Source organism: Anomaloglossus baeobatrachus, chromosome 6, assembly GCF_048569485.1.
Source record: "Anomaloglossus baeobatrachus isolate aAnoBae1 chromosome 6, aAnoBae1.hap1, whole genome shotgun sequence".
In the NCBI taxonomy this organism is placed as follows: domain Eukaryota; kingdom Metazoa; phylum Chordata; class Amphibia; order Anura; family Aromobatidae; genus Anomaloglossus; species Anomaloglossus baeobatrachus.
This window is the reverse complement of record NC_134358.1, coordinates 557,672,438-557,697,066: the sequence shown is the minus strand read 5'-3', so window position 1 is coordinate 557,697,066 and position 24,629 is coordinate 557,672,438. Positions and strand designations below refer to the sequence as shown.

The 24,629-nt window shown below is 52.6% G+C and overlaps 1 protein-coding gene across 3 annotated transcripts in view; it reads left to right on the top strand.

Moving 5' to 3' along the window:
• Positions 1-24,629, top strand: part of VWDE (von Willebrand factor D and EGF domains) — a 162,383-nt gene that overhangs the window by 137,086 nt on the left and 668 nt on the right. For all 3 annotated transcript variants that reach the window (XM_075315715.1, XM_075315714.1, XM_075315713.1), the window contains exons 29-30: positions 1,617-1,712; positions 1,800-1,903. In XM_075315715.1, coding sequence (XP_075171830.1) covers positions 1,617-1,712; positions 1,800-1,903 — 200 coding nt within the window. The remainder of the gene's footprint in view (positions 1-1,616; positions 1,713-1,799; positions 1,904-24,629) is intronic.

Genomic DNA, 24,629 nt, shown 5'->3' with positions numbered 1-24,629 from the left:
GGCTGTATAAATCTGTATGCAGTGAGCTCCCTCTAGTGGTGGCTGTATAGATCTGTATGTAGTGAGCTCCCCCTAGTGGTGGCTGTATAAATCTGTATGTAGTGAGCTCCCCCTAGTGGTGGCTGTATAGATCTGTATGCAGTGAGCTCCCTCTAGTGGTGACTGTATAGATCTGTATGTAGTGAGCTCCCTCTAGTGGTGGCTGTATAGATCTGTATGTAGTGAGCTCCCTCTAGTGGTGGCTATATAAATCTGTATGTAGTGAGCTCCCTCTAGTGGTGGCTGTATACATCTGTATGTAGTGAGCTCCCTCTAGTGGTGGCTGTATAAATATGTATGTAGTGAGCTCCTCTAGTGCTGGATGTATAAATCTGTATGTAGTGATCTCCCTCTAGTGGTGGCTGTATACATCTGTATGTAGTGAGCTCCCTCTAGTGGTGGATGTATAAACCTGTATGCAGTGATCTCCCTCTAGTGGTGGCTGTATAAATCTGTATGCAGTGATCTCCCTCTAGTGGTGGCTGTATAAATCTGTATGCAGTGATCTCCCTCTAGTGGTGGCTGTATAAATCCTGTATGTAGTGAGCTCCCTCTAGTGGTGACTGTATAAATCTGTATGTAGTGAGCTCCCCCTAGTGGTGGCTGTATAAATCTGTATGTAATGAGCTCCCCCTAGTGGTGGCTGTATAAATCTATATGTAGTGAGCTCCCCCTAGTGGTGGCTGTATAAATCTGTATGTAGTGAGCTCCCTCTAGTGGTGGCTGTTTAAATCTGTATGTAGTGAGCTCCCCCTAGTGGTGACTGTATAGATCTGTATGTAGTGAGCTCCCTCTAGTGGTGGCTGTATAGATCTGTATGTAGTGAGCTCCCTCTAGTGGTGGCTGTATAAATCTGTATGTAGTGAGCTCCCCCTAGTGGTGGCTGTATAGATCTGTATGTAGTGAGCTCCCCCTAGTGGTGGCTGTATAGATCTGTATGTAGTGAGCTCACCCTAGTGGTGGCTGTATAAATCTGTATGCAGTGAGCTCCCTCTAGTGGTGGCTGTATAGATCTGTATGTAGTGAGCTCCCCCTAGTGGTGGCTGTATAAATCTGTATGTAGTGAGCTCCTCTAGTGGTGGCTGTATAGATCTGTATGCAGTGAGCTCCCTCTAGTGGTGACTGTATAGATCTGTATGTAGTGAGCTCCCTCTAGTGGTGGCTGTATAAATCTGTATGTAGTGAGCTCCCTCTAGTGGTGGCTGTATAGATCTGTATGTAGTGAGCTCCCTCTAGTGGTGGCTGTATAGATCTGTATGTAGTGAGCTCCCCGTAGTGGTGGCTGTATAAATCTGTATGTAGTGAGCTCCCCCTAGTGGTGGTGGTGACATACATAATGTTACCATTATTTCTTCGCCTGTGGAAGGGTTACTGAAGCTGCTTTGCGTTCGGCCACAATGGTCCCTGTGGGGTGATGACTCCAGTCCTGGTGACTAGTCCCATTAATCTTCCCGTGTAGTTATTTGCACAGTGCCCTGGCCCGTGCTGAGCGAGAGCCGCGTCCTGTGTGATGTGATTTATGTTACGTCCATTCTCTTTGTGTATTTTGTTAATTAATTGCACTTTCGTGTCCCCAGCAATCTGTCTGCAGAGGTGTAAGAATGGGGGCGACTGCATCGGCCCAAATACCTGTCAGTGCCCGGCGGAATGGGAAGGGGCGCAGTGCCAGACGCGTGAGTGACCCTCGCCGTACAGAGACTGTTTATACACTCAGTGTTTATTCCTTTACTGTATGTAATGCGTTTTTACTGTTTATTCAGCCGTCTGCAATTACAAGTGCATGTTCGGGGGGCGCTGCACGGCCCCCAATGTGTGCTCCTGCCGCCCCGGCTACACCGGAGCCACGTGTGGCCACAGATCACAGGTAATATAAAAAATAACCCAAACAAGCAAAGGCCAAAAATAACCAGAAAATACTAAAATATTATAATACTATTAGTACTGAGCACCTGAGCATGGTAGTGCCCGCTCATCACTAGTTACTAGTACCGAGCACCCGAGCATGGTAGTGCCCACTCATCACTAGTTACGAGTACAGAGCACCCGAGCATGGTAGTGCCCGCTCATCACTAGTTACCAGTACTGAGCACCCGAGCATGGTAGTGCCCGCTCATCACTAGTTACCAGTACTGAGCCCTCGAGCATGGTAGTGCCCGCTCATCACTAGTTACCAGTACTGAGCCCCCGAGCATGGTAGTGCCCGCTCATCACTAGTTATGAGTACTGAGCACCCGAGCATGGTAGTGTCCGCTCATCACTAGTTACGAGTACTGAGCACCCAAGCATGGTAGTGCCCGCTCATCACTAGTTACCAGTACTGAGCACCCGAGCATGGTAGTGCCCGCTCATCACTAGTTACCAGTACTGAGCCCTCGAGCATGGTAGTGCCCGCTCATCACTAGTTACCAGTACTGAGCCCCCGAGCATGGTAGTGCCCGCTCATCACTAGTTATGAGTACTGAGCACCCGAGCATGGTAGTGCCCGCTCATCACTAGATACGAGTACTGAGCACCTGAGCATGGTAGTGCCCGCTCATCACTAGTTACCAGTACTGAGCACCTGAGCATGGTAGTGCCCGCTCATCACTAGTTACCAGTACTGAGCACCCGAGCATGGTAGTGCCCGCTCATCACTAGTTACCAGTACTGAGCCCTCGAGCATGGTAGTGCCCGCTCATCACTAGTTACCAGTACTGAGCCCCCGAGCATGGTAGTGCCCGCTCATCACTAGTTATGAGTACTGAGCACCCGAGCATGGTAGTGTCCGCTCATCACTAGTTACGAGTACTGAGCACCCAAGCATGGTAGTGCCCGCTCATCACTAGTTACCAGTACTGAGCACCCGAGCATGGTAGTGCCCGCTCATCACTAGTTACCAGTACTGAGCCCTCGAGCATGGTAGTGCCCGCTCATCACTAGTTACCAGTACTGAGCCCCCGAGCATGGTAGTGCCCGCTCATCACTAGTTATGAGTACTGAGCACCCGAGCATGGTAGTGCCCGCTCATCACTAGATACGAGTACTGAGCACCTGAGCATGGTAGTGCCCGCTCATCACTAGTTACCAGTACTGAGCACCTGAGCATGGTAGTGCCCGCTCATCACTAGTTACCAGTACTGAGCACCCGAGCATGGTAGTGCCCGCTCATCACTAGTTACCAGTACTGAGCCCTCGAGCATGGTAGTGCCCGCTCATCACTAGTTACCAGTACTGAGCCCCCGAGCATGGTAGTGCCCGCTCATCACTAGTTATGAGTACTGAGCACCCGAGCAAGGTAGTGCCCGCTCATCACTAGTTATGAGTACTGAGCACCCGAGCATGGTAGTGCCCGCTCATCACTAGATACGAGTACTGAGCACCTGAGCATGGTAGTGCCCGCTCATCACTAGTTACCAGTACTGAGCACCTGAGCATGGTAGTGCCCGCTCATCACTAGATACGAGTACTGAGCACCTGAGCATGGTAGTGCCCGCTCATCACTAGATACGAGTACTGAGCACCCGAGCATGGTAGTGCCCGCTCATCACTAGTTACCAGTACTGAGCACCTGAGCATGGTAGTGCCCGCTCATCACTAGTTACCAGTACTGAGCACCCGAGCATTGTAGTGCCCGCTCATCACTAGTTACGAGGACTGAGCACCTGAGCATGGTAGTGCTCACTCATCACTAGTTACCAGTACTGAGCCCCCGAGCATGGTAGTGCCCGCTCATCACTAGTTATGAGTACTGAGCACCCGAGCAAGGTAGTGCCCGCTCATCACTAGTTATGAGTACTGAGCACCCGAGCATGGTAGTGCCCGCTCATCACTAGATACGAGTACTGAGCACCTGAGCATGGTAGTGCCAGCTTATCACTAGTTACCAGTACTGAGCACCTGAGCATGGTAGTGCCCACTCATCACTAGTTACCAGTACTGAGCACCCGAGCATGGTAGTGCCCGCTCATCACTAGTTACCAGTACTGAGCACTTGAGCATAGTAGTGCCCGCTCATCACTAGTTACGAGTACCGAGCACCCGAGCATGGTAGTGCCCGCTCATCACTAGTTACCAGTACTGAGCACCCGAGCATGGTAGTGCCCGCTCATCACTAGTTACGAGTACAGAGCACCCGAGCATGGTAGTGCCTGCTCATCACTAGTTACGAGTACTGAGCACCTGAGCATTGTAGTGCCCGCTCATCACTAGTTACCAGTACTGAGCACCAGAGCATGGTAGTGCCCGCTCATCACTAGTTACCAGTACTGAGCACCCGAGCATGGTAGTGCCCGCTCATCACTAGTTACGAGTACTGAGTACCCGAGCATGGTAGTGCCCGCTCATCACTAGTTACCAGTACTGAGCACCTGAGCATGGTAGTGCCCGCTCATCACTAGATACGAGTACTGAGCACCTGAGCATGGTAGTGCCCGCTCATCACTAGATACGAGTACTGAGCACCCGAGCATGGTAGTGCCCGCTCATCACTAGTTACCAGTACTGAGCACCTGAGCATGGTAGTGCCCGCTCATCACTAGTTACCAGTACTGAGCACTCGAGCATTGTAGTGCCCGCTCATCACTAGTTACGAGGACTGAGCACCTGAGCATGGTAGTGCTCACTCATCACTAGTTACCAGTACTGAGCACCTGAGCATGGTAGTGCCCGCTCATCACTAGTTACGAGTACTGAGCACCCGAGCATGGTAGTGCCCGCTCATCACTAGTTACGAGTACTGAGCACCCGAGCATGGTAGTGCCCGCTCATCACTAGTTAAGAGGACTGAGCACCTGAGCATGGTAGTGCTCACTCATCACTAGTTACGAGTACTGAGCCCCCGAGCATGGTAGTGCCCGCTCATCACTAGTTATGAGTACTGAGCACCCGAGCATGGTAGTGCCCACTCATCACTAGTTACCAGAACTGAGCACCCGAGCATGGTAGTGCCCGCTCATCACTAGTTATGAGTACAGAGCACCCGAGCATGGTAGTGCCCGCTCATCACTAGTTACGAGTACAGAGCACTCGAGCATGGTAGTGCCTGCTCATCACTAGTTATCAGTACAGAGCACTCGAGCATGGTAGTGCCCGCTCATCACTAGTTACGAGTACAGAGCACTCGAGCATGGTAGTGCCCGCTCATCACTAGTTACGAGTACTGAGCCCCCGAGCATGGTAGTGCCCGCTCATCACTAGTTACCAGTACAGAGCACCCGAGCATGGTAGTGCCCGCTCATCACTAGTTATGAGTACTGAGCACCCGAGCAGCCCGCTCATCACTAGATACGAGTACAGAGCACCCGAGCATGGTAGTGCCCACTCAACACTAGTTACGAGTACTGAGCACCTGAGCATGGTGGTGCCCGCTCATCACTAGTTACGAGTACAGAGCACCCGAGCATGGTAGTGCCCACTCATCACTAGTTACGAGTACTGAGCACCCGAGCATGGTAGTGCCCGCTTATCACTAGTTACGAGTACAGAGCACCCGAGCATGGTAGTGCCCGCTCATCACTAGTTACGAGTACAGAGCACCCGAGCATGGTAGTGCCCACTCATCACTAGTTACGAGTACTGAGCACCCGAGCATGGTAGTGCCAGCTCATCACTAGTTACGAGTACTGAGCACCTGAGCATGGTAGTGCTCGCTCATCACTAGTTACCAGTACTGAGTACCCGAGCATGGTAGTGCCCACTCATCACTAGTTACCAGTACTGAGCACCCGAGCATGGTAGTGCCCGCTCATCACTAGTTACCAGTACTGAGCACCCGAGCATGGTAGGGTTCACTCATCACTAGTTACGAGTACTGAGCACCTGAGCATGGTAGTGTCCGCTCATCACTAGTTACCAGTATTGAGCACCCGAGCATGGTAGTGCCCGCTCATCACTAGTTACGAGTACTTAGCTCCCAAGCATGGTAGTGCCCGCTCATCACTAGTTATGAGTACTGAGCACCCGAGCATGGTAGTGCTCACTCATCACTAGTTACGAGTACTGAGCACCCGAGCATGGTAGTGCCTGCTCATCACTAGTTATGAGTACTGAGCACCCGAGCATGGTAGTGCTCACTCATCACTAGTTACGAGTACTGAGCTCCCAAGCATGGTAGTGCCCGCTCATCACTAGTTATGAGTACTGAGCACCCGAGCATGGTAGTGCTTGCTCATCACTAGTTACCAGTACTGAGCACCCGAGCATGGTAGTGCCCACTCATCACTAGTTACCAGTACTGAGCACCTGAGCATGGTAGTGCCCGCTCATCACTAGTTACAAGTACTGAGCACCCGAGCATGGTAGTGCTCACTCATCACTAGTTACGAGTACTGCGCACCCGAGCATGGTAGTGCCTGCTCATCACTAGTTATGAGTACTGAGCACCCGAGCATGGTAGTGCTCACTCATCACTAGTTACGAGTACTGAGCACCTGAGCATGGTAGTGCCCGCTCATCACTAGTTACGAGTACAGAGCACTCGAGCATGGTAGTGCCCGCTCATCACTAGTTATGAGTACTGAGCACCCGAGCATGGTAGTGCCCGCTCATCACTAGTTACGAGTACTGAGCACCCGAGCATGGTAGTGCTCACTCATCACTAGTTACCAGTACTGAGCACCTGAGCATGGTAGTGCCCGCTCATCACTAGTTACGAGTACTGAGTACCCGAGCATGGTAGTGCACGCTCATCACTAGTTATGAGTACTGAGCACCCGAGCATGGTAGTACCCGCTCATCACTAGTTACGAGTACAGAGCACCCGAGCATGGTAGTGCCCGCTCATCACTAGTTATGAGTACTGAGCACCCGAGCATGGTACTGGCCGCTCATCACTAGTTATGAGTACTGAGCACCCGAGCATGGTACTGGCCGCTTATCACTAGTTACCAGTACTGAGCCCCCGAGCATGGTAGTGCCCACTCATCACTAGTTACGAGTACTGAGTACCCGAGCATGGTAGTGCCCACTCATCACTAGTTACGAGTACTGAGTACCCGAGCATGGTAGTGCTCACTCATCACTAGTTACGAGTACTGAGCCGCCGAGCATGGTAGTGCCCACTCATCACTAGTTACGAGTACTGAGCCCCGAAGCATGGTAGTGCCCACTCATCACTAGTTACGAGTACTGAGCCCCGAAGCATGGTAGTGTCCGCTCATCACTAGTTACGAGTACTGAGCACTCGAGCATGGTAGTACCCGCTCATCACTAGTTACCAGTACTGAGCACTCGAGCATGGTAGTGCCCGCTCATCACTAGTTACGAGTACTGAGCACTCGAGCATGGTAGTGCCCGCTCATCACTAGTTACGAGTACTGAGCACTCGAGCATGGTAGTGCCCGCTCATCACTAGATACGAGTACTGAGCACCCGAGCATGGTAGTGCCCACTCATCACTAGTTACGAGTACAGAGCACTCGAGCATGGTAGTGCCCGCTCATCACTAGTTACGAGTACTGAGCACTCGAGCATGGTAGTGCCCGCTCATCACTAGATACGAGTACTGAGCACCCGAGCATGGTAGTGCCCGCTCATCACTTGTTACGAGTACTGAGCACCCGAGCATGGTAGTGCTCGCTCATCACTAGTTACGAGTACAGAGCACTCGAGCATGGTAGTGCCCGCTCATCACTAGTTACCAGTACTGAGCACCCGAGCATGATAGTGCTCGCTCATCACTAGTTACGAGTACAGAGCACCCGAGCATGGTAGTGCCTGCTCATCACTAGTTACGAGTACTGAGCACCCGAGCATGGTAGTGCCCGCTCATCACTAGTTACGAGTACTGAGCACCCGAGCATGGTAGTGCTCGCTCATCACTAGTTACGAGTACAGAGCACTCGAGCATGGTAGTGCCCGCTCATCACTACTTACCAGTACAGAGCACCCGAGCATGGTAGTGCCCGCTCATCACTAGTTACCAGTACTGAGCACTCGAGCATGGTAGTGCCCGCTCATCACTAGTTACGAGTACTGAGCACCCGAGCATGGTAGTGCCCGCTCATCACTAGTTACGAGTACTGAGCACCCGAGCATGGTAGTGCCCGCTCATCACTAGTTACGAGTACAGAGCACTCGAGCATGGTAGTGCCCGCTCATCACTACTTACCAGTACAGAGCACCCGAGCATGGTAGTGCCCGCTCATCACTAGTTACCAGTACTGAGCACCCGAGCATGGTAGTGTCCGCTCATCACTAGTTACGAGTACAGAGCACCCGAGCATGGTAGTGCCCGCTTATCACTAGTTACCAGTACTGAGCACCCGAGCATGGTAGTGCCCGCTCATCACTAGTTATGAGTACTGAGCACCCGAGCATGGTAGTGGCCGCTCATCACTAGTTACCAGTACTGAGCCCCCGAGCATGGTAGTGCCCACTCATCACTAGTTACCAGTACTGAACACCCGAGCATGGTAGTGCCCACTCATCACTAGTTACGAGTACTGAGCACCCGAGCATGGTAGTGCCCACTCATCACTAGTTACCAGTACTGAACACCCGAGCATGGTAGTGCCCACTCATCACTAGTTACGAGTACTGAGCACCCGAGCATGGTAGTGCCCGCTCATCACTAGTTACCAGTACTGAACACCCGAGCATGGTAGTGCCCACTCATCACTAGTTACGAGTACTGAGCACCCGAGCATGGTAGTGCCCGCTCATCACTAGTTATGAGTACTGAGCACCCGAGCATGGTAGTGCCCGCTCATCACTAGTTACGAGTACTGAGTACCCGAGCATGGTAGTGCCCACTCATCACTAGTTACCAGTACTGAGTACCTGAGCATGGTACTGCCCGCTCATCACTAGTTACCAGTACTGAGCACCCGAGCATGGTAGTGCCCACTCATCACTAGTTACCAGTACTGAGCACCTGAGCATGGTAGTGTCCGCTCATCACTAGTTACCAGTACTGAGCACCCGAGCATGGTAGTGCCCACTCATCACTAGTTACCAGTACTGAACACCCGAGCATGGTAGTGCCCACTCATCACTAGTTACGAGTACTGAGCACCCGAGCATGGTAGTGCCCGCTCATCACTAGTTACGAGTACTGAGCACCCGAGCATGGTAGTGCCCGCTCATCACTAGTTACGAGTACTGAGCACCCGAGCATGGTAGTGTCCACTCAGCACTAGTTACCAGTACTGAGCACCTGAGCATGGTAGTGCCCACTCATCACTAGTTACTAGTACTGATCACCCGAGCATGGTAGTGCCCGCTCATCACTAGTTACCAGTACTGAGCACCCGAGCATGGTAGTGCCCGCTCATCACTAGTTACCAGTACTGAGCACCCGAGCATGGTAGTGCCCGCTCATCACTAATTACCATTACTGAGCACCCGAGCATGGTAGTGCCCGCTCATCACTAGTTACCAGTACTGAGCACCCGAGCATGGTAGTGCCCACTCATCACTAGTTACCAGTACTGAGCACCCAAGCATGGTAGTGCCCACTCATCACTAGTTACCAGTACTGAGCACCCGAGCATGGTAGTGCCCACTCATCACTAGTTACGAGTACTGAGCACCCGAGCATGGTAGTGCCCACTCATCACTAGTTACCAGTACTGAGCACCCGAGCATGGTAGTGCCCACTCATCACTAGTTACCAGTACTGAACACCCGAGCATGGTAGTGCCCACTCATCACTAGTTACGAGTACTGAGCACCCGAGCATGGTAGTGCCCGCTCATCACTAGTTATGAGTACTGAGCACCCGAGCATGGTAGTGCCCGCTCATCACTAGTTACGAGTACTGAGTACCCGAGCATGGTAGTGCCCGCTCATCACTAGTTACGAGTACTGAGCACCTGAGCATGGTAGTGCTCACTCAGCACTAGTTACTAGTACTGAGCACCCGAGCATGGTAGTGGCCGCTCATCACTAGTTACGAGTACCGAGCACCCGAGCATGGTAGTGCCCGCTCATCACTAGTTACGAGTACTGAGCACCCGAGCATGGTAGTTCCCGCTCATCACTAGTTACCAGTACTGAGCACCCGAGCATGGTAGTGCCCGCTTATCACTAGTTACCAGTACTGAACACCTGAGCATGGTAGTGCCCGCTCATCACTAGTTACGAGTACTAAGCACCTGAGCATGGTAGTGCCCGCTCATCACTAGTTACCAGTACTGAGCACCTGAGCATGGTAGTGCCCGCTCTTCACTAGTTACGAGTATTGAGCACCCGAGCATGGTAGTGCCCGCTCATCACTAGTTACGAGTACTGAGCACCCGAGCATGGTAGTGCCCACTCATCACTAGTTACGAGTACTGAGCACCTGAGCATGGTAGTGCCCACTCATCACTAGTTACAAGTACTGAGCACCCGAGCATGGTAGTGCCCACTCATCACTAGTTACCAGTACTGAGCACCTGAGCATGGTAGTGCCCGCTCATCACTAGTTACAAGTACTGAGCACCCGAGCATGGTAGTGCCCGCTCATCACTAGTTACCAGTACTGAGCACCTGAGCATGGTAGTGCCCGCTCATCACTAGTTACGAGTACCGAGCAACCGAGCATGCTAGTGCCCGCTCATCACTAGTTACGAGTACTGAGCACCCGAGCATGGTAGTGCCCGCTCATCACTAGTTACCAGTACTGAGCACCTGAGCATGGTAGTGCCCGCTCATCACTACCAGTACTGAGCACCCGAGCATTGTAGTTCCCGCTCATCACTAGTTACGAGGACTGAGCACCTGAGCATGGTAGTGCTCACTCATCACTAGTTACCAGTACTGAGCACCCGAGCATGGTAGTGCCCGCTCATCACTAGTTACGAGTACTGAGCACCCGAGCATGGTAGTGCCCGCTCATCACTAGTTACGAGGACTGAGCACCTAAGCATGGTAGTGCTCACTCATCACTAGTTACGAGTACTGAGCCCCCGAGCATGGTAGTGCCCGCTCATCACTAGTTATGAGTACTGAGCACCCGAGCAAGGTAGTGCCCGCTCATCACTAGTTATGAGTACTGAGCACCCGAGCATGGTAGTGCCCGCTCATCACTAGTTACCAGTACTGAGCACCCGAGCATGGTAGTGCCCGCTCATCACTAGTTACGAGTACTGAGCACCTGAGCATGGTAGTGCCCGCTCATCACTAGTTACCAGTACTGAGCACCAGAGCATGGTAGTGCCCGCTCATCACTAGTTACCAGTACTGAGCACCTGAGCATGGTAGTGCCCGCTCATCACTAGTTACCAGTACTGAGCACCAGAGCATGGTAGTGCCCGCTCATCACTAGTTACGAGTACAGAGCACCCGAGCATGGTAGTGCCCGCTCATCACTAGTTACGAGTACTGAGTACCCGAGCATGGTAGTGCCCGCTCATCACTAGTTACCAGAACTGAGCACCTGAGCATGGTAGTGCCCGCTCATCACTAGATACGAGTACTGAGCACCTGAGCATGGTAGTGCCCGCTCATCACTAGATACGAGTACTGAGCACCCGAGCATGGTAGTGCCCGCTCATCACTAGTTACCAGTACTGAGCACCTGAGCATGGTAGTGCCCGCTCATCACTAGTTACCAGTACTGAGCACCCGAGCAGCCCGCTCATCACTAGTTACGAGTACAGAGCACCCGAGCATGGTAGTGCCCACTCATCACTAGTTACGAGTACTGAGCACCCGAGCATGGTAGTGCCCGCTCATCACTAGTTACGAGTACAGAGCACCCGAGCATGGTAGTGCCCGCTCATCACTAGTTACGAGTACAGAGCACCCGAGCATGGTAGTGCCCACTCATCACTAGTTACGAGTACTGAGCACCCGAGCATGGTAGTGCCCGCTCATCACTAATTACGAGTACTGAGCACTCGAGCATGGTAGTGCCCAGTCATCACTAGTTATCAGTACTGAGCACTTGAGCATGGTAGTGCCCACTCATCACTAGTTACCAGTACTGAGCACCCGAGCATGGTAGTGCCCGCTCATCACTAGTTACCAGTACTGAGCACCCGAGCATGGTAGTGCCTGCTCATCACTAGTTATGAGTACTGAGCACCCGAGCATGGTAGTGCCCGCTCATCACTAGTTACCAGTACTGAGCATCTGAGCATGGTAGTGCCCGCTCATCACTAGTTACGAGTACAGAGCACTCGAGCATGGTAGTGCCCGCTCATCACTAGTTATGAGTACTGAGCACCCGAGCATGGTAGTGCCCGCTCATCACTAGTTACGAGTACAGAGCACCCGAGCATGGTAGTGCTCACTCATCACTAGTTACCAGTACTGAGCACCCGAGCATGGTAGTGCTCACTCATCACTAGTTACCAGTACTGAGCACCTGAGCATGGTAGTGCCCGCTCATCACTAGTTACGAGTACTGAGTACCCGAGCATGGTAGTGCCCGCTCATCACTAGTTATGAGTACTGAGCACCCGAGCATGGTAGTGCCCGCTCATCACTAGTTATGAGTACTGAGCACCCGAGCATGGTAGTGCCCACTCATCACTAGTTACGAGTACAGAGCACCCGAGCATGGTAGTGCCCGCTCATCACTAGTTACGAGTACTGAGTACCCGAGCATGGTAGTGCTCACTTATCACTAGTTACGAGTACTGAGCCGCCGAGCATGGTAGTGCCCACTCATCACTAGTTACCAGTACTGAGCCCCCGAGCATGGTAGTGCCCGCTCATCACTAGTTACCAGTACTGAGCACCCGAGCATAGTAGTGCCCGCTCATCACTAGTTACCAGTACTGAGCACCCGAGCATGGTAGTGCCCACTCATCACTAGTTACCAGTACTGAGCACCCAAGCATGGTAGTGCCCACTCATCACTAGTTACCAGTACTGAGCACCCGAGCATGGTAGTGCCCGCTCATCACTAGTTACGATTACTGAGTACCCGAGCATGGTAGTGCCCACTCAGCACTAGTTACCAGTACTGAGCACCTGAGCATGGTAGTGCCCGCTCATCACTAGTTACCAGTACTGAGCACCCGAGCATGGTAGTGCTCCCTCATCACTAGTTACCAGTACTGAGCACCCGAGCATGGTAGTGCCCGCTCATCACTAGTTACGAGTACCGAGCACCCGAGCATGGTTGTGCCCGCTCATCACTAGTTACCAGTACTGAGCACCTGAGCATGGTAGTGGCCGCTCATCACTAGTTACGAGTACCGAGCACCCGAGCATGGTAGTGCCCGCTCATCACTAGTTACGAGTACTGAGCACCCGAGCATGGTAGTGCCCGCTCATCACTAGTTATGAGTACTGAGCACCCGAGCATGGTAGTGTCCGCTCATCACTAGTTACGAGTACTGAGTACCCGAGCATGGTAGTGTCCACTCATCACTAGTTACCAGTACTGAGCACCCGAGCATGGTAGTGCCCGCTCATCACTAGTTACGAGTACTGAGCACCCGAGCATGGTAGTGCCCGCTCATCACTAGTTACCAGTACTGAGCACCCGAGCATGGTAGTGCCCGCTCATCACTAGTTACGAGTACTGAGCACCCGAGCATGGTAGTGCCCGCTCATCACTAGTTACCAGTACTGAGCACCCGAGCATGGTAGTGCCCGCTCATCACTAGTTATGAGTACTGAGCACCCGAGCATGGTAGTGCTCACTCATCACTAGTTACCAGTACTGAACACCCGAGCATGGTAGTGCTCACTCATCACTAGTTACCAGTACTGAGCACCCGAGCATGGTAGTGCCTGCTCATCACTAGTTACTAGTACTGAGCACCTGAGCATGGTAGTGTCCGCTCATCACTAGTTACCAGTACTGAGCACCCGAGCATGGTAGTGCCCACTCATCACTAGTTACCAGTACTGAACACCCGAGCATGGTAGTGCCCACTCATCACTAGTTACCAGTACTGAGCACCCGAGCATGGTAGTGCCCGCTCATCACTAGTTACAAGTACTGCGCACCTGAGCATGGTAGTGTCCGCTCATCACTAGTTACCAGTACTGAGCACCTGAGCATGGTAGTGCCCACTCATCACTAGTTACCAGTACTGAGCACCCGAGCATGGTAGTGCCCGCTCATCACTAGTTACAAGTACTGAGCACCTGAGCATGGTAGTGCCCGCTCATCACTAGTTACCAGTACTGAACACCCGAGCATGGTAGTGCCCACTCATCACTAGTTACGAGTACTGAGCACCCGAGCATGGTAGTGCCCGCTCATCACTAGTTACGAGTACTGAGTACCCGAGCATGGTGGTGTCCACTCATCACTAGTTACCAGTACTGAGCACCTGAGCATGATAGTGCCCACTCATCACTAGTTACTAGTACTGATCACCCGAGCATGGTAGTGCCCGCTCATCACTAGTTACCAGTACTGAGCACCCGAGCATGGTAGTGCCCGCTCATCACTAGTTACCAGTACTGAGCACCCGAGCATGGTAGTGCCCGCTCATCACTAGTTACCAGTACTGAGCACCCGAGCATGGTAGTGCCCACTCATCACTAGTTACCAGTACTGAGCACCCAAGCATGGTAGTGCCCACTCATCACTAGTTACCAGTACTGAGCACCCGAGCATGGTAGTGCCCACTCATCACTAGTTACGAGTACTGAGCACCCGAGCATGGTAGTGCCCGCTCATCACTAGTTACGATTACTGAGCACCCGAGCATGGTAGTGCCCGCTCATCACTAGTTACCAGTACTGAGCACCTGAGCATGGTAGTGGCCGCTCATCACTAGTTACGAGTACCGAGCACCCGAGCATGGTAGTGCCCGCTCATCACTAGTTACGAGTACTGAGCACCCGAGCATGGTAATGCCCGCTCATCACTAGTTACGAGTACTGAGCACCTGAGCATGGTAGTTCCCGCTCATCACTAGTTACCAGTACTGAGCACCTGAGCATGGTAGTGCCCGCTCATCACTAGTTACCAGTACTGAGCACCTGAGCATGGTAGTGCCCGCTCTTCACTAGTTACGAGTACTGAGCACCTGAGCATGGTAGTGCCCGCTCATCACTAGTTACGAGTACTGAGCACCTGAGCATGGTAGTGCCCGCTCATCACTAGTTACGAGTACTGAGCATCCGAGCATGGTAGTGCCCGCTCATCACTAGTTACGAGTACTGAGCACCCGAGCATGGTAGTGCCCACTCATCACTAGTTACGAGTACTGAGCACCCGAGCATGGTAGTGCCCGCTCATCACTAGTTACGAGTACAGAGCACCCGAGCATGGTAGTGCTCACTCATCACTAGTTACCAGTACTGAGCACCCGAGCATGGTAGTGCTCACTCATCACTAGTTACCAGTACTGAGCACCTGAGCATGGTAGTGCCCGCTCATCACTAGTTACGAGTACTGAGTACCCGAGCATGGTAGTGCCCGCTCATCACTAGTTATGAGTACTGAGCACCCGAGCATGGTAGTGCCCGCTCATCACTAGTTATGAGTACTGAGCACCCGAGCATGGTAGTGCCCACTCATCACTAGTTACGAGTACAGAGCACCCGAGCATGGTAGTGCCCGCTCATCACTAGTTACGAGTACTGAGTACCCGAGCATGGTAGTGCTCACTCATCACTAGTTACGAGTACTGAGCCGCCGAGCATGGTAGTGCCCACTCATCACTAGTTACCAGTACTGAGCCCCCGAGCATGGTAGTGCCCGCTCATCACTAGTTACCAGTACTGAGCACCCGAGCATAGTAGTGCCCGCTCATCACTAGTTACCAGTACTGAGCACCCGAGCATGGTAGTGCCCACTCATCACTAGTTACCAGTACTGAGCACCCAAGCATGGTAGTGCCCACTCATCACTAGTTACCAGTACTGAGCACCCGAGCATGGTAGTGCCCGCTCATCACTAGTTACGATTACTGAGTACCCGAGCATGGTAGTGCCCACTCAGCACTAGTTACCAGTACTGAGCACCTGAGCATGGTAGTGCCCGCTCATCACTAGTTACCAGTACTGAGCACCCGAGCATGGTAGTGCTCCCTCATCACTAGTTACCAGTACTGAGCACCCGAGCATGGTAGTGCCCGCTCATCACTAGTTACGAGTACCGAGCACCCGAGCATGGTTGTGCCCGCTCATCACTAGTTACCAGTACTGAGCACCTGAGCATGGTAGTGGCCGCTCATCACTAGTTACGAGTACCGAGCACCCGAGCATGGTAGTGCCCGCTCATCACTAGTTACGAGTACTGAGCACCCGAGCATGGTAGTGCCCGCTCATCACTAGTTATGAGTACTGAGCACCCGAGCATGGTAGTGTCCGCTCATCACTAGTTACGAGTACTGAGTACCCGAGCATGGTAGTGTCCACTCATCACTAGTTACCAGTACTGAGCACCCGAGCATGGTAGTGCCCGCTCATCACTAGTTACGAGTACTGAGCACCCGAGCATGGTAGTGCCCGCTCATCACTAGTTATGAGTACTGAGCACCCGAGCATGGTAGTGCTCACTCATCACTAGTTACCAGTACTGAACACCCGAGCATGGTAGTGCTCACTCATCACTAGTTACCAGTACTGAGCACCCGAGCATGGTAGTGCCTGCTCATCACTAGTTACTAGTACTGAGCACCTGAGCATGGTAGTGTCCGCTCATCACTAGTTACCAGTACTGAGCACCCGAGCATGGTAGTGCCCACTCATCACTAGTTACCAGTACTGAGCACCCGAGCATGGTAGTGCCCGCTCATCACTAGTTACAAGTACTGAGCACCTGAGCATGGTAGTGCCCGCTCATCACTAGTTACGAGTACTGAGCACCTGAGCATGGTAGTGCCCACTCATCACTAGTTACCAGTACTGAGCACCCGAGCATGGTAGTGCCCGCTCATCACTAGTTACCAGTACTGAACACCCGAGCATGGTAGTGCCCACTCATCACTAGTTACGAGTACTGAGCACCCGAGCATGGTAGTGCCCGCTCATCACTAGTTACGAGTACTGAGTACCCGAGCATGGTGGTGTCCACTCATCACTAGTTACCAGTACTGAGCACCTGAGCATGATAGTGCCCACTCATCACTAGTTACTAGTACTGATCACCCGAGCATGGTAGTGCCCGCTCATCACTAGTTACCAGTACTGAGCACCCGAGCATGGTAGTGCCCGCTCATCACTAGTTACGAGTACTGAGCACCCGAGCATGGTAGTGCCCGCTCATCACTAGTTACGAGTACTGAGTACCCGAGCATGGTGGTGTCCACTCATCACTAGTTACCAGTACTGAGCACCTGAGCATGATAGTGCCCACTCATCACTAGTTACTAGTACTGATCACCCGAGCATGGTAGTGCCCGCTCATCACTAGTTACCAGTACTGAGCACCCGAGCATGGTAGTGCCCGCTCATCACTAGTTACCAGTACTGAGCACCCGAGCATGGTAGTGCCCGCTCATCACTAGTTACCAGTACTGAGCACCCGAGCATGGTAGTGCCCGCTCATCACTAGTTACCAGTACTGAGCACCCGAGCATGGTAGTGCCCACTCATCACTAGTTACCAGTACTGAGCACCCAAGCATGGTAGTGCCCACTCATCACTAGTTACCAGTACTGAGCACCCGAGCATGGTAGTGCCCACTCATCACTAGTTACGAGTAATGAGCACCCGAGCATGGTAGTGCCCGCTCATCACTAGTTACCAGTACTGAGCACCCGAGCATGGTAGTGCCCGCTCATCACTAGTTACCAGTACTGAGCACCCGAGCATGGTAGTGCCCGCTCATCACTAGTTACCAGTACTGAGCACCCGAGCATGGTAGTGCCCGCTCATCACTAGTTACCAGTACTGAGCACCCGAGCATGGTAGTGCCCACTCATCACTAGTTACCAGTACTGAGCACCCAAGCATGGTAGTGCCCACTCATCACTAGTTACCAGTACTGAGCACCCGAGCATGGTAGTGCCCACTCATCACTAGTTACGAGTACTGAGCACCCGAGCATGGTAGTGCCCGCTCATCACTAGTTACGATTACTGAGCACCCGAGCATGGTAGTGCCCGCTCATCACTAGTTACCAGTACTGAGCACCTGAGCATGGTAGTGGCCGCTCATCACTAGTTACGAGTACCGAGCACCCGAGCATGGTAGTGCCCGCTCATCACTAGTTACGAGTACTGAGCACCCGAGCATGGTAATGCCCGCTCATCACTAGTTACGAGTACTGAGCACCTGAGCATGGTAGTTCCCGCTCATCACTAGTTACCAGTACTGAGCACCTGAGCATGGTAGTGCCCGCTCATCACTAGTTACCAGTACTGAGCACCTGAGCATGGTAGTGCCCGCTCTTCACTAGTTACGAGTACTGAGCACCTGAGCATGGTAGTGCCCGCTCATCACTAGTTACGAGTACTGAGCACCTGAGCATGGTAGTGCCCGCTCATCACTAGTTACGAGTACTGAGCATCCGAGCATGGTAGTGCCCGCTCATCACTAGTTACGAGTACTGAGCACCCGAGCATGGTAGTGCCCACTCATCACTAGTTACGAGTACTGAGCACCCGAGCATGGTAGTGCCCGCTCATCACTAGTTACGAGTACAGAGCACCCGAGCATGGTAGTGCTCACTCATCACTAGTTACCAGTACTGAGCACCCGAGCATGGTAGTGCTCACTCATCACTAGTTACCAGTACTGAGCACCTGAGAATGGTAGTGCCCGCTCATCACTAGTTACGAGTACTGAGTACCCGAGCATGGTAGTGCCCGCTCATCACTAGTTATGAGTACTGAGCACCCGAGCATGGTAGTGCCCGCTCATCACTAGTTATGAGTACTGAGCACCCGAGCATGGTAGTGCCCACTCATCACTAGTTACGAGTACAGAGCACCCGAGCATGGTAGTGCCCGCTCATCACTAGTTACGAGTACTGAGTACCCGAGCATGGTAGTGCTCACTCATCACTAGTTACGAGTACTGAGCCGCCGAGCATGGTAGTGCCCACTCATCACTAGTTACCAGTACTGAGCCCCCGAGCATGGTAGTGCCCGCTCATCACTAGTTACCAGTACTGAGCACCCGAGCATAGTAGTGCCCGCTCATCACTAGTTACCAGTACTGAGCACCCGAGCATGGTAGTGCCCACTCATCACTAGTTACCAGTACTGAGCACCCAAGCATGGTAGTGCCCACTCATCACTAGTTACCAGTACTGAGCACCCGAGCATGGTAGTGCCCGCTCATCACTAGTTACGATTACTGAGTACCCGAGCATGGTAGTGCCCACTCAGCACTAGTTACCAGTACTGAGCACCTGAGCATGGTAGTGCCCGCTCATCACTAGTTACCAGTACTGAGCACCCGAGCATGGTAGTGCTCCCTCATCACTAGTTACCAGTACTGAGCACCCGAGCATGGTAGTGCCCGCTCATCACTAGTTACGAGTACCGAGCACCCGAGCATGGTTGTGCCCGCTCATCACTAGTTACCAGTACCGAGCACCTGAGCATGGTAGTGGCCGCTCATCACTAGTTACGAGTACTGAGCACCCGAGCATGGTAGTGCCCGCTCATCACTAGTTATGAGTACTGAGCACCCGAGCATGGTAGTGTCCGCTCATCACTAGTTACGAGTACTGAGTACCCGAGCATGGTAGTGTCCACTCATCACTAGTTACCAGTACTGAGCACCCGAGCATGGTAGTGCCCGCTCATCACTAGTTACGAGTACTGAGCACCCGAGCATGGTAGTGCCCGCTCATCACTAGTTATGAGTACTGAGCACCCGAGCATGGTAGTGCTCACTCATCACTAGTTACCAGTACTGAACACCCGAGCATGGTAGTGCTCACTCATCACTAGTTACCAGTACTGAGCACCCGAGCATGGTAGTGCCTGCTCATCACTAGTTACTAGTACTGAGCACCTGAGCATGGTAGTGTCCGCTCATCACTAGTTACCAGTACTGAGCACCCGAGCATGGTAGTGCCCACTCATCACTAGTTACCAGTACTGAGCACCCGAGCATGGTAGTGCCCGCTCATCACTAGTTACAAGTACTGAGCACCTGAGCATGGTAGTGCCCGCTCATCACTAGTTACCAGTACTGAACACCCGAGCATGGTAGTGCCCACTCATCACTAGTTACGAGTACTGAGCACCCGAGCATGGTAGTGCCCGCTCATCACTAGTTACGAGTACTGAGTACCCGAGCATGGTGGTGTCCACTCATCACTAGTTACCAGTACTGAGCACCTGAGCATGATAGTGCCCACTCATCACTAGTTACTAGTACTGATCACCCGAGCATGGTAGTGCCCGCTCATCACTAGTTACCAGTACTGAGCACCCGAGCATGGTAGTGCCCGCTCATCACTAGTTACCAGTACTGAGCACCCGAGCATGGTAGTGCCCGCTCATCACTAGTTACCAGTACTGAGCACCCGAGCATGGTAGTGCCCGCTCATCACTAGTTACCAGTACTGAGCACCCGAGCATGGTAGTGCCCACTCATCACTAGTTACCAGTACTGAGCACCCAAGCATGGTAGTGCCCACTCATCACTAGTTACCAGTACTGAGCACCCGAGCATGGTAGTGCCCACTCATCACTAGTTACGAGTAATGAGCACCCGAGCATGGTAGTGCCCGCTCATCACTAGTTACGATTACTGAGCACCCGAGCATGGTAGTGCCCGCTCATCACTAGTTACCAGTACTGAGCACCTGAGCATGGTAGTGGCCGCTCATCACTAGTTACGAGTACCGAGCACCCGAGCATGGTAGTGCCCGCTCATCACTAGTTACGAGTACTGAGCACCCGAGCATGGTAATGCCCGCTCATCACTAGTTACGAGTACTGAGCACCTGAGCATGGTAGTTCCCGCTCATCACTAGTTACCAGTACTGAGCACCTGAGCATGGTAGTGCCCGCTCATCACTAGTTACCAGTACTGAGCACCTGAGCATGGTAGTGCCCGCTCTTCACTAGTTACGAGTACTGAGCACCTGAGCATGGTAGTGCCCGCTCATCACTAGTTACGAGTACTGAGCACCTGAGCATGGTAGTGCCCGCTCATCACTAGTTACGAGTACTGAGCATCCGAGCATGGTAGTGCCCGCTCATCACTAGTTATGAGTACTGAGCACCCGAGCATGGTAGTGCTCACTCATCACTAGTTACCAGTACTGAACACCCGAGCATGGTAGTGCTCACTCATCACTAGTTACCAGTACTGAGCACCCGAGCATGGTAGTGCCTGCTCATCACTAGTTACTAGTACTGAGCACCTGAGCATGGTAGTGTCCGCTCATCACTAGTTACCAGTACTGAGCACCCGAGCATGGTAGTGCCCACTCATCACTAGTTACCAGTACTGAACACCCGAGCATGGTAGTGCCCACTCATCACTAGTTACCAGTACTGAGCACCCGAGCATGGTAGTGCCCGCTCATCACTAGTTACAAGTACTGAGCACCTGAGCATGGTAGTGTCCGCTCATCACTAGTTACCAGTACTGAGCACCTGAGCATGGTAGTGCCCACTCATCACTAGTTACCAGTACTGAGCACCCGAGCATGGTAGTGCCCGCTCATCACTAGTTACAAGTACTGAGCACCTGAGCATGGTAGTGCCCGCTCATCACTAGTTACCAGTACTGAACACCCGAGCATGGTAGTGCCCACTCATCACTAGTTACGAGTACTGAGCACCCGAGCATGGTAGTGCCCGCTCATCACTAGTTACGAGTACTGAGTACCCGAGCATGGTGGTGTCCACTCATCACTAGTTACCAGTACTGAGCACCTGAGCATGATAGTGCCCACTCATCACTAGTTACTAGTACTGATCACCCGAGCATGGTAGTGCCCGCTCATCACTAGTTACCAGTACTGAGCACCCGAGCATGGTAGTGCCCGCTCATCACTAGTTACCAGTACTGAGCACCCGAGCATGGTAGTGCCCGCTCATCACTAGTTACCAGTACTGAGCACCCGAGCATGGTAGTGCCCGCTCATCACTAGTTACCAGTACTGAGCACCCGAGCATGGTAGTGCCCACTCATCACTAGTTACCAGTACTGAGCACCCAAGCATGGTAGTGCCCACTCATCACTAGTTACCAGTACTGAGCACCCGAGCATGGTAGTGCCCACTCATCACTAGTTACGAGTACTGAGCACCCGAGCATGGTAGTGCCCGCTCATCACTAGTTACGATTACTGAGCACCCGAGCATGGTAGTGCCCGCTCATCACTAGTTACCAGTACTGAGCACCTGAGCATGGTAGTGGCCGCTCATCACTAGTTACGAGTACCGAGCACCCGAGCATGGTAGTGCCCGCTCATCACTAGTTACGAGTACTGAGCACCCGAGCATGGTAATGCCCGCTCATCACTAGTTACGAGTACTGAGCACCTGAGCATGGTAGTTCCCGCTCATCACTAGTTACCAGTACTGAGCACCTGAGCATGGTAGTGCCCGCTCATCACTAGTTACCAGTACTGAGCACCTGAGCATGGTAGTGCCCGCTCTTCACTAGTTACGAGTACTGAGCACCTGAGCATGGTAGTGCCCGCTCATCACTAGTTACGAGTACTGAGCACCTGAGCATGGTAGTGCCCGCTCATCACTAGTTACGAGTACTGAGCATCCGAGCATGGTAGTGCCCGCTCATCACTAGTTACGAGTACTGAGCACCCGAGCATGGTAGTGCCCACTCATCACTAGTTACGAGTACTGAGCACCTGAGCATGGTAGTACCCGCTCATCACTAGTTACAAGTACTGAGCATCCGAGCATGGTAGTGCCCACTCATCACTAGTTACAAGTACTGAGCACCCGAGCATGGTAGTGCCCACTCATCACTAGTTACCAGTACTGAGCACCTGAGTATGGTAGTGCCCGCTCATCACTAGTTACCAGTACTGAGCACCTGAGCATGGTAGTGCCCGCTCATCACTAGTTACGAGTACCGAGCAACCGAGCATGGTAGTGCCCGCTCATCACTAGTTACGAGTACTGAGCACCCGAGCATGGTAGTGCCCGCTCATCACTAGTTATAAGTACTGAGCAACCGAGCATGGTAGTGCCCGCTCATCACTAGTTACGAGTACTGAGCACCTGAGCATGGTAGTGCCCACTCATCACTAGTTACCAGTATTGAGCACCTGAGCATGGTAGTGCCCGCTCATCACTAGTTACGAGTACTGAACACTCGAGCATGGTAGTGCCCACTCATCACTAGTTACCAGTACTGAGCATCCGAGCATGGTAGTGCCCGCTCATCACTAGTTACCAGTATTGAGCACCTGAGCATGGTAGTGCCCGCTCATCACTAGTTACGAGTACTGAACACCCGAGCATGGTAGTGCCCACTCATCACTAGTTACGAGTACTGAGCACCCGAGCATGGTAGTGCCCACTCATCACTAGTTACCAGTACTGAGCACCCGAGCATGGTAGTGCCCGCTCATCACTAGTTACCAGTACTGAGCACCCGAGCATGGTAGTGCCCGCTCATCACTAGTTACGAGTACTGAGCACCTGAGCATGGTAGTGCCCGCTCATCACTAGTTACCAGTACTGAACACCCGAGCATGGTAGTGCCCACTCATCACTAGTTACGAGTACTGAGCACCCGAGCATGGTAGTGTCCGCTCATCACTAGTTACCAGTACAGAGCACCTGAGCATGGTAGTGCCCACTCATCACTAGTTACCAGTACAGAGCACCCGAGCATGGTAGTGTCCACTCATCACTAGTTACGAGTACTGAGCACCCGAGCATGGTAGTGTCCGCTCATCACTAGTTACCAGTACTGAACACCCGAGCATGGTAGTGCCCACTCATCACTAGTTACAAGTACTGAGCACCCGAGCATGGTAGTGCCCGCTCATCACTAGTTACCAGTACTGAGCACCTGAGCATGGTAGTGCCCACTCATCACTAGTTACCAGTATCGAGCACCTGAGCATGGTAGTGCCCGTTCATCACTAGTTACCAGTACTGAGCACCTGAGCATGGTAGTGCCCGCTCATCACTAGTTATGAGTACTGAGCACCCGAGCATGGTAGTGCCCGCTCATCACTAGTTACCAGTACTGAGCACCTGAGCATGGTAGTGCCCACTCATCACTAGTTACCAGTATTGAGCACCTGAGCATGGTAGTGCCCGCTCATCACTAGTTACGAGTACTGAGCACCCGAGCATGGTAGTGCCCGCTCATCACTAGTTACCAGTACTGAGCACCTGAGCATGGTAGTGCCCACTCATCACTAGTTACCAGTATCGAGCACCTGAGCATGGTAGTGCCCGTTCATCACTAGTTACCAGTACTGAGCACCTGAGCATGGTAGTGCCCGCTCATCACTAGTTACCAGTACTGAGCACCTGAGCATGGTAGTGCCCACTCATCACTAGTTACCAGTATCGAGCACCTGAGCATGGTAGTGCCCGCTCATCACTAGTTACGAGTACTGAGCACCCGAGCATGGTAGTGCCCGTTCATCACTAGTTACCAGTACAGAGCACCCGAGCATGGTAGTGCCCGCTCATCACTAGTTACGAGTACTGAGCACCCGAGCATGGTAGTGCCCGCTCATCACTAGTTACCAGTACTGAGCACCCGAGCATGGTAGTGCCCGCTCATCACTAGTTACGAGTACTGAGCACCCGAGCATGGTAGTGCCCGCTCATCACTAGTTACCAGTACTGAGCACCTGAG